Source organism: Pinus tabuliformis, chromosome 5_1 (genome assembly GCF_031772625.1).
Source record: "Pinus tabuliformis cultivar Carrire ecotype Pingquan chromosome 5_1, CPIR1, whole genome shotgun sequence".
NCBI lineage: Eukaryota > Viridiplantae > Streptophyta > Pinopsida > Pinales > Pinaceae > Pinus > Pinus tabuliformis.
Genome location: NC_142305.1, coordinates 109,555,975 through 109,571,552, shown reverse-complemented (window position 1 = coordinate 109,571,552; position 15,578 = coordinate 109,555,975). Strand labels below are relative to the sequence as shown.

General features: G+C 36.7%; 1 protein-coding gene across 1 annotated transcript in view; it reads right to left on the bottom strand.

Moving 5' to 3' along the window:
- Positions 1-5,642: 5,642 nt before the first annotated feature.
- The window catches only part of LOC149163658 (dihydropyrimidinase-like), a 317,030-nt gene continuing 307,094 nt past the window's right edge, over positions 5,643-15,578 (bottom strand). The window contains exons 12-13 of the mRNA XM_089431796.1: positions 6,232-6,388; positions 5,643-6,127 (exon numbers count right to left, since the gene is read on the bottom strand). Of these exons, the coding sequence (XP_089287922.1) occupies positions 5,942-6,127; positions 6,232-6,388 (343 nt within the window). The 3' untranslated portion in view covers positions 5,643-5,941. The remainder of the gene's footprint in view (positions 6,128-6,231; positions 6,389-15,578) is intronic.

The following is a 15,578-nucleotide window of genomic DNA, read 5'->3' as shown; positions in this document are numbered from 1 at the left end:
ACCAGGGAAATCTATATGGGTGGGAATAAGATGGACTAAGCCTTTCTATGTACCATTAGGCTTACTTACTAACCATCAACCCATGGATCTAGGTGTGTAATGCAAGGTCAAAGCTCTATGACCAACGCCACCCTCCTTACTGCTTTGGGAACTACACAACAACACACTCTGGCCAAATCTCCTCCTAGGCATTTTACACACTCAATGCCTCAACATATCAAATATATCTAACCTCAAGTATACTTTTCAAAAACCTTGATAGATTTACCTGGACAGTGACAACCTCAATCAGTAACAACTTTTCAAATACTCATGAGTAAACACAAACCTTCGAGGTCTTCTGACTTCTTGATGTCACTTCACAATTTAACATAGTAGAACTTAGAGCCTTCCCAAACAAAACTTGACAAAGGTTTCCTCAATCATTCAACTTCCTTTCCTACTTCACATGTCTCAACCAAATCCTTCTTTCCTTCTTTCAGAAACACTCCAATATGCATTCTCCAATTTCTTCAAGGTATCCATCATGACTATAACATGCCCTCTCTCTCAACTTGGAACATATCCTTCCTTCTATCTCGACTACCTCTTAGATAAGGGAGATCAACTTATTTCTATGGCATCGATAAATATTTCATGGATTCCATCCTTCTTGATCATCATAATTCATATTACTTCCTTCATCATGTTTTATCAACCAAATCAACTTTACTTACGAATATCTAGGGCATCTTGAAGATTATGTACCTGCACAACTTAGATAGAAAGTACAACCAAATACATATATAGAAGCATGAATTTAACCATATTAGAATAATATAATAATGGAAGCATTAAACTTTAGACAACAAATACCTAAACTTAGTTAGGTTCACAAACAACAAGAGATACATACTTTTATACTTCAACTTATTGTTTGGGTTAGATTATAACCCCTAGATCACATCAGTAACTCAATCAATGTATCAGTATCATTATATTTAGGGCCTCAATATTTCTTCCAGAGATATGACATACTCTATTATAATATATTGCAGACCCTAGAAGCAATTCAAACAAGTATAGTTCTACAATGCATCTAATAACTTTAGAATTCATATATTAGACTCCTACTACGATTTAATGCAAACCCTAGATTCCATACATGAGACACTCACCCTTAGATGTAAACAATCGAAACTAGTCATAACACAATCTAAGGTTTCAACGATATGACCAACTTCTACTAGGGTTTGTTGTAAACCCTAGATTTTATCACAATAATAGAAATAATATCACCATATCCTAGAATATCAAACTTCGACAAATCCTAGAACTTATCAGCAACATATCTAGGATAATCATGCACAAGCATATCATAACATATATAGGACAAACTCAAGACACAAACATCAATACATTTAAATTTAGACATATAACAATCTAGATCAGACAAGGGTTTTGATCATATAGACAAACATTTACCTAGGGATTAATTCCTAGGAGCTAACTCTCAATACATAAGGGTTTTACTCATAAACCCTAATTTACCAAAACCTCAAGGTCTAGGAACACATTACCATTCAACCCTAAAGGACTAGGGTTTCCATAATAATACTAAAACTTCGAACATGACATTACCATCAAAACCCCAAATATCGAAAGAACAGTATTTTCTAGATTTCATAAGTAACCCTAAGTAGACTAGGGTTTTTCATATTAGCATACCCTTAGGTTAGGGTTTTTACAGAGAACCTATTAAGGTCCTAGACATAACACATGTTAGTAATGTAAAACAGATTCCTTAGAATGAATGAGTATACCTTTATAATGAAGAGAAACAAAACTTATAGTCTAAGAAATACCTTTGAGTTTAGACAAACCTTATGGGACATCAATTTTAATTCTTTGTCTTGTATGATCTTCTCCATAGTCCTTGAGCATATCAAAAAAATTTTCCGAAACAAGGAAAATACAAAAGGAAATGTTATTAGTATCTAGCATAAACACATTTAGTTGGGAAAAGAAAAATCAAATATGAAGGATAATACAAGGAGTAAGATACTTATCTTTGGAAAATGGTGAGGGCTCCCTCTTAATCCAATCTCAAGAGATACCTATAACTAACAAAATAATTCAACAATGCTTTTCCAAAGAATGTTAAACCTGTAATTTCTAGAAAACAAAATACAAAATAATTCAAAAACTTAGAGTAGAAGGATAGAGTCCATAAGAGTTCCTAGAAAATAATTCGTTGACTTCGGATTCTTCTTTCTTGTTCTTCATTGGAGTTCCTTCATCAGCAATATTTGCATATTCCCTTTCTCACTTCTTGTTCCTTGGATTCTTAGGACAATCTCTTTTATAGTGACCAATCTCGTGAAAATTGTAGCATTCAATTTTGGATATGTATATCCTCCTTCTAGGCCCTTTAGATCTCTTGAATGATCCTTTGTTCTTGTGATGAGTGGAGTAAGCATTTGAAACTTTTTCTTCTTCATTCTCCCTGTTGCTTACTAGAGAAATTTTGACTTTTTCCTTACTGCACGCATTCCATAGTTGTTAAAACATAGCAGTCTCCTTCCAACTATTGATACATGATGAGAAGGCACTCCATGATGTTGGTAAACCTAGAAGTGTAGTGATTACAAGTCTCTGGTACTATCTCATCAATTGCCTAGAGTTAATCTCTTAATCTAGTTATTCTCACAAATAAAGATGCTACAATGTCTTCCTTTGTCATCTTTATAGATCTTAGTTCATTTATAAGACTTGCTATTTGACCAAGATTCTTGATAGTGAATAATTTGGATAATGCCTCACACATCTCTTGAGAAAAGTTTATGTTGGATATATAGGGGATGAGGTTATCCTTTATTCCATCCACCATTAGAGTCATGGCCAATATTTATGTTTCCCTGATGGCCTTTCCTGCATCACTTGACTCATTAGTAGGCTTCTTTACCTTTCCTTTCCCTAGATCCAAATTTATTCTTTTTTAGGATAAGGTCTATCCTCTTCTTCAAAGCCTTGTAGTTAGATGCTCCTTCTAGTTTGTTTCTCCCTTCATTGAGTTAGACATTGTCCTTGAAGAGGATAAACATGACTTCTTATATGATCCTTTTGATGACCATTATTCAAAGCCTCTTAAAACTCCTTATTCTCATTTCAATAGATCTTTGCGCTGCCTTTTTCCCTTCTTCACCTTAGCTCTGAAACCATGTTAGAAAATCAAAAAGGCAGAAATATTTTCTTTATATAGATAATTACTTGTGATATTCTTAAGCTTTTCTTATGTTCCTCTTTTATCTTTTAGTTCATCAAGCAATTACCAAAACAATAGCACAAAGATCACAGATGCGAGAAGTAGGTAGACAGCTAGGGAAAAACCCAGTCAACAACTCTTCCTTAATAATTTCATGAAATGGTCCAAGACTCTTGACCTAGACATAGACTTCCTCCACACCAAGTCAGCCCTTTCTTCCTTCTGTAGATGATAACCCTTTCAACAATAACTTTGACTTAGTAATAACAACTTGTAGCAATAGCAAAACTTCGATCTAGTAGAACTTCGACCCAACAGTAGCCCAACAACAACTTCGACCCAGCACTTAGCCCAACAACAACTTCAACCTAGCAGTTAATCCATCGAATCCACACCAGTGAGAGAGACAAACCCAAAAACTTCGATCTTCCTTCTTCCACGAAATCTCCTCCTCCTTTTGCAACTTTTCACTGTTTTTGCTCTTCTTCTTGGATATCAAACTTGAGTGAGTGAGTGTGCTCCAAATGAATTCAAACTGCTTGTATATATAGGTTTCTAGTGAGGTCGAATTACTTTGTTTAAGGCTCACTTGATCTCCTTGGAGCCGACTTGGTGTGCAAGTGACAAATACCTTATTTGACTCAATAATAAATATTTTTACATGAATCAAAAGCCCAAGAAGGGTCTCTTTAAATGGGAAATGATTCTAATGACTCAATATAAATCCTAGAAGTTCTTAATGGGGACTTTGAGCTAAAACATGATGACCCAAGCATGAAACCCATGCTTTAATAAGTCATATTAATAATAATAATAATTTCTTTTTCTTTTTCTGTTTTTTTAATAAATATATTTCTTTATGGCTCAAATACAATTATGATGATTGGACCTAGTTACATTCTTTAATAGTCAAAAGATTTTAGATGATATGTAAAATGTCATTAGTGGAAATGGTTTAACTATGCAGAGGAAGGAATGTGCAAGCTTAGAAAGATAATTATGAGACCCTAAAGAAACGAATCAAATTTTAAATGAAGAAAGCTATGGAACCTTACTACATGAACTTAAAATATTTAAGTGTAAGAAAATACCAATTTCAAAAATTGACAAGGAGATATCTATCAACCAAATTAAATCAATAATTTTTTCTAAAGTCAAATTGCAAACTAAGGTATACAAAGTCAATTGAAATTAAAATCAAAGTATCACTATGGACAAATCATTTTCAATCAATAAAAAGATGAAACAAGTGTATAATGAAGATTGCCACAGTTTAACTATTAGAGTCTTAGACATTTTCGCATTTTTTGTCAAAAATTGACGATACAATTTTTTGTAATATTGTGACTTTTAGTCTTTTAGAATGTGTTTTTAAATACATAAATAGATTTAATGCCATAAAAAACCAGGGAACTTGAATTCTGCATATTACCCTACTGAAACTTAAAATTCCAAAAATATTCTATCGAATATTGAATAAAAAACTAAGAAAAAAACAAAAAAAAAACAAAAGAAAATCTAACAAATACACTAAACCAGGAAAATTTAAATATATATTAAAAATGACAAAATATATATATATATATATAAATGAGTAAAGAGTATCCAAAATATACTTTACTATCTTCCTATTCACAAATACTGTCACATTTGATTAGTCAACTTACTCGTGTCAACATTACAAACAAAGAAAACACTCGCATTTCAAAGAATTAGAATCCCAATAAAACTTGGAATCAAAAGCTTCTTTGAGCAGTTAATTAAAAGGTGCTGTTTTATTAATCTGATTACATATCTACCTCACACTTTCATAAATTTCAAGTTTTCACATCTCGAATTCAGGTTTTCAGTGACAATGATTTTAAAACTCACGAGTCACAAGCATAGATGATGTATTTAGTGTTGCTAATCAATGCAGATTCCACATGCATGGCAAAAATAATTCCAAAGTCAGCATGTATTTGGTATTCAAATACAATTGATTATTGTCAAAGTGAAAGTCAAGAAAACAAACTTTCCTTAGCTAATTCAATGTTCATTAGAGTTCCTTGAGTTTTCCAGCTCATTTAAAGAAAAGTCTTTTAAGAAATTATTTTTGTTGAGTTCTGTGATTCTTCAAATGATATAAAAGCAGTAAGAAGTGAAAACAAATATTGAAGATTTGTAACAGGAAATGATTTTTCTGGCCCCAAAGATGAGGTGAAATTTCAGAAAGGCAAAAAAATGCCAATATTCAGCCCAACAGGCCACCCAATTTCCACCTATTAATTTCCAGTTTATTTGTAGATGTATACAAGACATTTAACATGCAAAGCCATGGTAATTTTGACAAGTTTTTATGATTTTTGTCAGTGTATGTTAAAATTTTAAACAAAAAATCAAATATTCGGTCATGCAGATGTTTTTGTAAGTTTCAAAAATAGATGTTAAGTTATATTTTTTTGTTTAACTTGAAATATTGAAAACAAAAACCAACCATACATATATATGTGTGTGTTTTTGCACGTGTGTGCAGTGTTTCTGTCTTAAACATTTACATATTTTTTTACATATTTTTGTGTTTTAACCTGAAGCGAAAATTATATAAAGTTATCATTGATGTATCAGTGAATCTTTTATTTTTTTTTGCATGGGCTAACTTTTCTGATTTCCATGTCCATGGATTCGAACACAAGCATGAACCAGGAGACTCAGATTTCATATAACCTCCCGATAAACTGGTGCTTTTAAAGAAGACAAGTATGCTGCATCCATTTTGTCCATGCCATGGAAAAGATAACCAAAAGGAGGCAAGGATATGTACCGCCCTGAACCTGGCTCAACCATCAATTTGTCATGTTCCCAGACAACTTTACCTCTTGAAATTGTAACTTCAACTTTACCCTGCATGGCAGAAAATTTAAACCAAACCCACGAAGCTAAATATCCAAGGAAACTTCAATTGATACTAAAAACCTAGAAGAAATATTGAAATATTTTGAAATTACCTTTCCTTCCCAACCTTCGTAGACGTTTGTGTCTATCTTTGAGTGGTGAGATTTGGCAGATATTTGAAATGTTGCATTTGGATTCAGAATGATTATGTCTGCATCTGAGTTGGGGAGAATTGCCCCTTTCCTTGGATATATATTGAATATCTGTGCACTGCATAAGGTTTAATGCACACATGTGAAATGTAAACTAAAAGGCAATCATCTGAATGTGTCAAAATATTCCAGTAAAACATGTCCAAAATCTTTTTTTCAGAGGAAAAAAAGCTATATTTGTTATATTGAGATCATATAAGCTGTCTGATAATTACATGATTACATGTATGCGTGGCCGATAAGAGGCCATCGAGCATATTGGACGCATCGAAAGATATTCAGACGATAGAGCACAATGGAAAGATATAGATCTCTATAGATCATTTACATGGAGCGAAAAATCATTATATCAGAGCTAGAAAGAAAGTATATAAACAAAAAGCTGGTATGAAGAGATCAGAAAAACTTTTGGAGCTGCCCAATGGAGAGACCGGCAGCCAAAAAAGAGCCGTCGACAGATGTTGACTAATCTGGAGGCAAGAAACTAGTGATCATGGAAATGATGGACTGAAGATGTGGATGGGAGTCCTGGAAAACACAACTGCATCTCCACTTCCAGACGTGCCAAACCGTGAGAAGGAAGATAGCATGCCACAAGGGTCGCTGAGAAGACCACCAGAGAAAGGCGTCCTTAACCGTGGAGAAGGGAGGAACAGTAAATCCATAGCTGGATGATAACTCGAGCCAAATAGTGGTGGTGATGGAGCATTGGAAGAATATGTGGATATTCGATTCCAACTCCAGCCGGCAGAAACAGCACTGACTTGGTCCCTGCCACCCTTTTGATTGAAGAACATCCCAGACAAGATTCCTGTTATGAAAGAGAAGCCAGCCAAAAAGAGTGGACTTGAGGGGGCAACTGGCTTTCCAGAGGATTTGAGGGAAGGGGGAGGGATGGGGCGGGATGAGAGAAGAGAGGGCGGAGTAAAGACGTCTAACGGTGATGGGGTGGATGTTGGAGTCAGTGGAACAGATGAGGGTGTCGTGAGTCCCCATTTGAAGAATGTTGAGGCTAGAGAAGTGAAGGATGGCGGAGGACCAAAGTGGTCGAAGGGGGAGGGGAATAAGGAGCTGCTGATCAGTCTTCCAAATGGGCGACAGGGAGGACCACGAATCTATGAGATTTGACCAAGTGAAGATGCCCCTGGAGTGAAAAAAGGCGAGAAGGGCCGGGGAGATATGGGATTCGAGGTTGTGCAGAGTAGGGTCGAGAGCAATATAAACGGTCGAGCCAGAATAGAATGTCCATTTGAGAATGCTGAACAGAAACCGTTGATTCTTGCGGAAGCAACACCAGATAGGCGATCCATGACATATCCCAAGAGTGGATCTCCGAAGCCAGTATTCTAAATTCCGCCCCTTTAAGTACTTCTGTTTGATTAGTGAAGACCATAGGCTGTTCCCAAAAAAGGCTCTGTGCATGGATTTGCATATAAGAGCGTTGCCAAAACGCCGCATGTGAATAAGCCCCCATCCGCCATTCTTTTTTGGACAGGTGATGAGGTCCATCTTTGCAAGATGAATTTTCGATAGATAGGAGTGGCCTCCCCATAGGAAATTAGCGGCCGTAGATTGAATAATTTTATGAACTTTAGCAGGGAGGACGTAAAGGTGGCCCCAGTATACTGCAAGTTGGGAAAGAACCGCTTGGACAAGGACAAAACGGCCAGCAAGTGATAAGAGTCTCAATTCCCATCTAGAAATTTTGCTATAGAATCTATCAATGAGCCATATCCAATCAGCATATTTGTTATTTTTGACTTTGAGTCGGAAGCCCAGATATGGGAGACCGTCGGATAGAAGAGCAAGATTGATGCCGAATCTATCCGCTACCCAACGGGCAGTGGCAAGATTGGAATTGTTATGGAAGAGCTTGGTTTTGTCACTGTTGATGAGAAGTCCGGTGGCGGCACGAAACTTCTGAAAGATAATGAATAAGCATGCCCAAGAAGTCTTGCAAAGCATAGCAAAGATGAGAATGTCATCAACAAAGAAATTATGTGAGAGAGAGATATTCTTACAGATCTTTACGGCCTTACACCTTCCCTGAGATACAGCAAGATTGATATGCGAGCTAAGAGAGTTCATGACCAGTATAAAGAGGAGAGGGGACAGTGGACATCCCTGTCGGAGGCCTCTTTCAGCATGGAAGAAGGTAGAAGGGATGCCATTAATAATGACTGAGAAGTGGACGGATTCCACACATGCCATGATCCAGCTGCAAGCACGCGGCGAGAGTCCTATTTTTGCAAGAAGAACTCGGATGAAGCCCCAACTGACACAGTCAAATGCCTTTGTTAGATCAATCTTGAGGGCAGCCGCGTCAATGTTTTTCGAGTCAATGGCATATAAACCTTCTTGAGCAAGGGCAACAGCATCTAGAATAAGCCGGTCCTTTAAAAAAGCATGTTGCTGAGGAGATATATAAGCATTGAGAGTTTTTTTCAAGCGCTCAGCTATAATCTTGGAGATTATCTTATAGAGAGCATTACACAGGGCAATGGGCCTGAAATCCCCAAAAGTGGAAGGATTTTCTATCTTAGGGATTAAGGCAATGAAGGTGGCCGATAGAGCGCTGTTGATGTTCCCAGCTTGGCAAGTAGCATTAACCATATTGAGGAGATCGTCTTTGAGAAGATCAAAAAAGTGAGAGTAGAACTCTATTGGAATGCCGTCAGGGCCGGGGCTTTTGTCCTTCTTGAAACCTTTTATGATGCAAGAGAGTTCGTCCTCCGTAATAGGCCTAAGGAAGAGATCATTTGTAGCTTCATCGAACATAATGGGGAGGTGGTTAACCGCCCACATCATATCGTAGATATCACTGTGCTGGCGCTTATATTGACTTCTGAAGAATGTTGTGGCCGCTGCAGAGATGTCATGCTGAGAATTGAAGGTATTACCCATCGAGTCATTGATACTCCAAATCGAATTTCTGATTCTGCGCGCGCTGGCAAAACTGTGAAAAAACTTAGTGTTTCTGTCACCCTGTTTGAGCCAAAGGGCTCGACTTTTCAATCTCCATGTGGTCTCTTCTTTTAGGAGCAAATCTTGTTTCTTTTTCTCGAGGGACCAAAGGAGAACCTTCTTTTCAAAGGAAAGGCCATCCGAAGGAATGGAGGACGAGATGTGAGAAATTTCCCTCATAATGCTGCTAAGTTCCCTAGAGTCGAATTCTTTTTTCCTGTTTTGCCAAAATTTGACCCTTTCCCTGAGGCAGTCGATTTTTTCCCGAAAGGTGAGGAAGGGAGCGTCCTCAGCCTGAGAAATTTGTCCCCAGGCGACCCTGACAAAAGTCTCGAAAGATTGATCCTGTAAGTGCACAGTATTGAACTTGAAGGAGTATCCCTTCCTTCCATTATCAGTGACCCATTCAAGAGAAATGGGCTTGTGATCGGATGATGTAGCATCTCCGGTTTTGGCAATGGGCATCCCCCAGTCATTGATGATAGAAGTTGACAGTAGGAAACGATCAATTCGCTTGGCGATGTAAGCATTGCCCAATCTTCCATTGTCCCACGTAGGGGCCATGATAACCGGAGGGATGTCGACAAGATCTTTATTGAGGAGCACTCCCCGCATTTTTACTGTTAGACTGTCCATGGGCAAGCATCGACCCCAACATTAAACAAAAATATTGTCTGGGTCTTTGAGGTACAGAGTTAAGAAAAAATATAGACGAAAAAATCACCAAAAAATCGTTAACATCACGATGTTGAACGAGAAATGAGAAATTGCTGGGGAAAAATCATTTTTCAGGAAACAAATCATGACATTGCGGTTGCTTAGGAAAAATTCGCCAAGGCTTGTAAAAAGGACAAAATAAACCTGTCATTGATGGTATGGCGTCATTTCTCCAAGCTTATGTCTTGTGGGAAGCCATAACGGGGAATGTTTGTTAAATAAATGGCATCATTAACATTGAAGTTTATCTAATTAACCTCCATGGAGAGTGCCCAAGTGCGGGCTCCGTGTCACCGCCTTGATATGGGTGTGAATCAATTAAGAGGGGGACTTAGTACACTCCCCATATGGCATTCTGCAGGCATGAAAGGGTTCATTCCAGTGGCAGCCCACGAGGTGAGCTCGTGGGAGGTCTGGTTCATTGTGAAGATCAATAGGAGGCCTTGGAAGGACAGCCCGACTTACAGTCCGCCTTCAAGCCTGCACTTATCATAATTATGTGAAGTTTATGGAGATTAGGGAGAATCGTGAACCAGGGTGGTGGGTGAAGCCAAGGATTTGGGTTGGTTGAATACATTGATCACTTGTCCAAAGCTATGGTATGACTGGTCGTTTATGAAATTTTATTAATTTTCTGTCTGCTGAGTGTTCATCCTCTCCGAAGTTGCTGGTGATTTCATTGGTGTTTCCTTATCTCTGGCTTTTGGCTATCCCCGAGCATTGGGTTATGTTTCAAGCAGCTATGCCCCTGCTCTCAGGTTTAGTTCTAGCTCTTTGTTCAGAAGTGGAGATCACAGACTAGAATTATTGGAACGAGGTCCAGGCTTTGGGTGGCATCGCGCTTTAGTGGGGTGGTAATTACGGTCTCCTGGTCAATGCTTTTAAGGTTTATCAAATTTTAAGTTTCTGGCTCTGTTTTTTCAGTTGTTGGCTTTTCTTCCTATCATTTGGTCTCCTGGTGGTTATTAGGCTGGTATTTATGTTTTCTCCTTAGTCCCTTTTCTATAGCGAGGTTGTTTTGCTAGTCCGGAATTCAGCAAGGTTTCTCGGGTGGTTTGTCGAACTGGAGAGGCCAGTCTCAATTCCTTAAATCTAGCTGGGTTTGCTCCTGTGTTTCATCCTCTTCCTCTTTTCCTACTTAGTTCTCTTTCCTGGGATCTCTCTTTTGCTATCACATTTAAAATAAGTAGTTGTCTATAATGCGACTTTTTGGAGATTCTGGTGACGGAATCCGGCGGAAGAAATTGAGGTTAAATCTTGATTTGTTGCAGTTAAAATGGTTTTTTAACTGCATATTTGGATTCAGCGCCCTGGAAAACCCCTGCGACGCTTTCATTGTGCAGAAACTAGCTCTCAAACTTGCGATTCCAATAAATTCCTTCCAGATTTCGACCGGAAAAACCCGCCGAAAAAGTTTTCAAAAAGTCGCGTTATAGACAACTGCTTAAAATAATAGGTTTTACATTTCACCCTCTTTCCTCTTCTAATATGGTGCATTGCAAAGTATCATCTGGTCATTAAGGAGGTAGAAGGGGTAGAGCCATCCCTCAAATCCATCCCGAGGCACAACAACCTTCGACCTCTCAGCATTGGCCGCGAGTTGTTGCTAGATGCTATATGGCGCGTTTCATGGAGGCTATTCTAGAAGAAGTTCACAGAACTATATTAGAGGTTGAGGAGGAGGTGAGTTGCAACCACAAATTCATTCTAGATTATCATGTTGACAGGTAAATGAGGAATTGGATTCCAGTGACCAACACTTCAACCCGATCTTGCTAGACGTTTTACATGCAAATTATCAAATTTTATTGGCGTATAAAAACTCTTAGGGGCAAAAGCTCCCATAGAACGATTAAACATGCATCAAGAAATTTTTAGTGTGAATTACACAGCTGATGGAAAAAGTGGAGAAGTTAGACAATGTGATTTTTCTTCTAGCCAAGAGGTGGGAAGACCTTACATTCACCCCATTTGAAGATGGTAGTGATGCTCCTCCACCAATCCAGGGGGACTCTCTCATGATGACATGCTTAGGGAAGCTAGGATTTATGTTATGGTTTTATGTTGTGGCACTATTTTAATGATGGATGTTAATTTTTGGCACTTCTGTTAGTTTTCTTTACAATGATTAGATAAATTTTGAAGTCTAAAATGGGCTTGTTAAGGAATATTATAAAATAATAGTGGAAATAATAAAATAATATTAGATTACCTCATTAAGTTTTGGAGGGTAAAAAAAAAATCACTTTTTTTCAACTCGTATTTCCAACTTATTTCACTATATTTTTACTAAAATTTCGAGCGAGAGGTTGGATGTAGAATTTAATTTTGCATCCAAAGAGTACTCATATTGCATATGTTCAATAGACCCTACTACACGAAAAACGTGAAATACATGAAAAAACATGATTGCAATCCAACGAGTGTTCCCGCTCAAAACATGAGTAAAATCATAGGGAGATAAGTTGAAAATACAAATTGAAAAAAATAGTTTTTTAATTTATTTTTATCTTTTTACAGTTTTACTCTAAAAATGGTGAATCATCCGAATTCTATTGGTTCTTATAAAGTTGATTTTTGTTCTACATTTTTGTTTTGAGGCCTACTTTTTACCTCAAATTTTCTATAAAATTCTAGCTTTCTCGATATGTAATAGAAAAATTTAGAATCTCTCCTACAAGTTTAGTTTTTCTAGTAACAAATTTGTAACAATACATGAAAAACAACTATATACCACTTTTTGAAATAATATAAATTACCTTACATTATCAAAAAAACAAAAAACAAGCAATACATGAAAAACAACTATATACCACCTTTTGAAATAATATAAATTACCTTACATTATCAAAAAAACAAAAAAGAGAAGAGTTTGCTTGTAAAACTTGGTAGCAATATCCATATAGTGATGGGAACACATACATTTCAAAATGAATATGACAAGACAAGCTAGTCACCATATAGAGATGCAAGATTACGAATATGGTTAAAATAGGATCCTAAAATTTAGAAATATGAATATTTATTTTTGCTTCTTGTAGAACTTGGTAGCAATATCCATATAATGAAGGGAACAGATACATTTCAAAATGAATATGACCAGACAAGCTAGTCACCGAGATGCAAGCTTATGAATATGGTTAAAATAGGTTCCTAAAATTTACAAATATGAATATTTATTATTTATTTACAACTTTATCAAAATCACATATTTGCAATTTGCAAGGTTATGAGACGATCATATGAATATTTATTATTTGTTTACAATTTTATCAAAATCATACCTTTGCAATTTGCAAGGTGCTGAGATGATCATCATTGTGATATTGGAATTTGCATGTGTTGTTATTCATTAAGATTTGGTGGACAAGGAAATTCGAATTATGTATTGAAATTTAGAATTATTGTTTATGTGAAAGTATTGATATCATTCGCTCCTTAAAAAATTAATAATGGGTTAAAAAAATCAATAAAAAATTAATAATTGCATTTTAATATTATTAATAGACTTTTTTAGTATTAAAAAATTAATAATGGGTTAAAAAAATCAATAAAAAATTAATAATTGCATTTTAATATTATTAATAGACTTTTTTAGTATTAAAATTTGAGTAACAATTTCTACCATGGCAACTATTTTTTTGGATATTGCTTTCAACTCTATTATATTGTCCATCAAGGTATTTTCCAAATATTTGTTCTTTTTTACGAGAATCATATCATATTAAAATTATATTATAATAAGTTGAACCAATGTCATGAATTGGATGGTTCATAAATCCATATTTCATAGACTAAGGCCAAAATAAAGGCCTATAAAACATACAAAGATATATATGAAATACATATTTAATAATCAATTGATCATCAAATACATAATCCATCATCGACTGATGATGGATACAATTTCAATGAAATGTGTATAGATATATAGAAAATGTGATAAGTCACACCTTTTGGTAAAAGGATAACTTATCATAATTAGAGTATTAGAAGAATGGTTTTTAGGGTGCTCTCATTCTAGCACTAGACTCCCAAGCAATTCCAACATAAGAGTATGGGTTAATATTTAATCAAGAGCACCAAGCTTTTTATATCACTTGATCCAAATTCACTAATTTGGCATGTTATGATTTACCTCATTCTAATGCTAGTTAGCCAATTTCATCAAAACTAGAGATTGTTGACTTGAGAAACAATTAGATGGTTGGACTTGTATATACTACTAGCACCAAGCCCTAGTACTAATGTCCTTGGAGGATTGAAATTTGAAGCAATGGCAAAAGGATGAGACGTTGATTTTAATGATGTGTAGTTATTTGTTGTGACATTATATTTTTTGGACTCTAGAGGTGGTTTAGAGGTTTAACACCACTGTAATTTGTTTCAACTTTCAAATATGTCTTGCACTTAGTGCTATTTTTCTATATCTACCCTTAGATGTTATATGCATAAGAAGGTTTGCTTATTTAGTGTCTAATAGTTTGGATTTACATTGATGTGTGTGTGTATTAAATTTACATGGTGGAGGGTGGAGACCAGCAGTCGAGGCTTGTTATGGAGGAGGCACCCACATGAATAGGGGTGCTAAGGGGGTGGGGTTCGAGGTACGAGCAGGAGACTAAAAGTGAGGATGTTGATGTGCTAGCATCAACACCACTTTCTACATAGAGTGAGTGTTATATACATTTTTGTGCCCTACAACTCCAAGCATGAAATGTCCATAAACCAAGGGCTCCTAAGTCCCTAAAAGTGTTGTTCTAACCCCTAAAAGAACAAGGTCAACAGATTACAGCTTCTCCCAGAAGTTCTCCATGAAAAACTACTCAAAATTGGTCAAAACAGGATCATTGCAGCTGCTCCACTGGCTAGGTGCGTTGCATCTCACCCAAATGCACTGTGAGGGTGCGTTGCATTTCAAAACTCCCTTCTGTGGGGTGCGATGGGCGAGAAATGACAAATGGCAGTGTCATTCCGCGAGGTGGAGAGGCAATGGAAGCTTCCAAAATCTCCTCCTGTGACACTTGCCTCACTGAATTCGACCAAGGATGAGTAAGAGGCCCTCAGTCTCCAAGTGGAAGCAAGAACTGACAGAGAGAAGACACTAATCAAATCACAAGCTGACTCATCCTCCTTACAGATATCTATATATGGATCCCTCATCCCAGAGATCCGGGGGCTGGAATTTTGCATATTGTAAGGAATTGTTGTTGGTTTCTAGAGACAAACATCAGATTGTTGGGTGATCTATGCTTTGTTTGAGGTGAAGAGGGGCTTCTTTGCTGGGAGGTTGATGCTGGGTCGGAACCACTAGTTGTAACTCCTCCTGGATCTTTTCTTGTTTATCAATAAAAGCTATTTGAGTTCTCCTCCATGCTTTTGTATCATTGATGCTTGTTACATTTGTGTGGTCAATTTAAATCTGATCCTAAGTTGTTTATGAATATAGATCCATGTCTTTGTATAGTGCTATGCTTCTGTGATCTTACAGGTACTTTGTGAAGCTGGGCGTGCAAGGGAGCAGGTAGCTGGAGACTATCAAAGAAGAGAGGGATCGGATCAAAGGA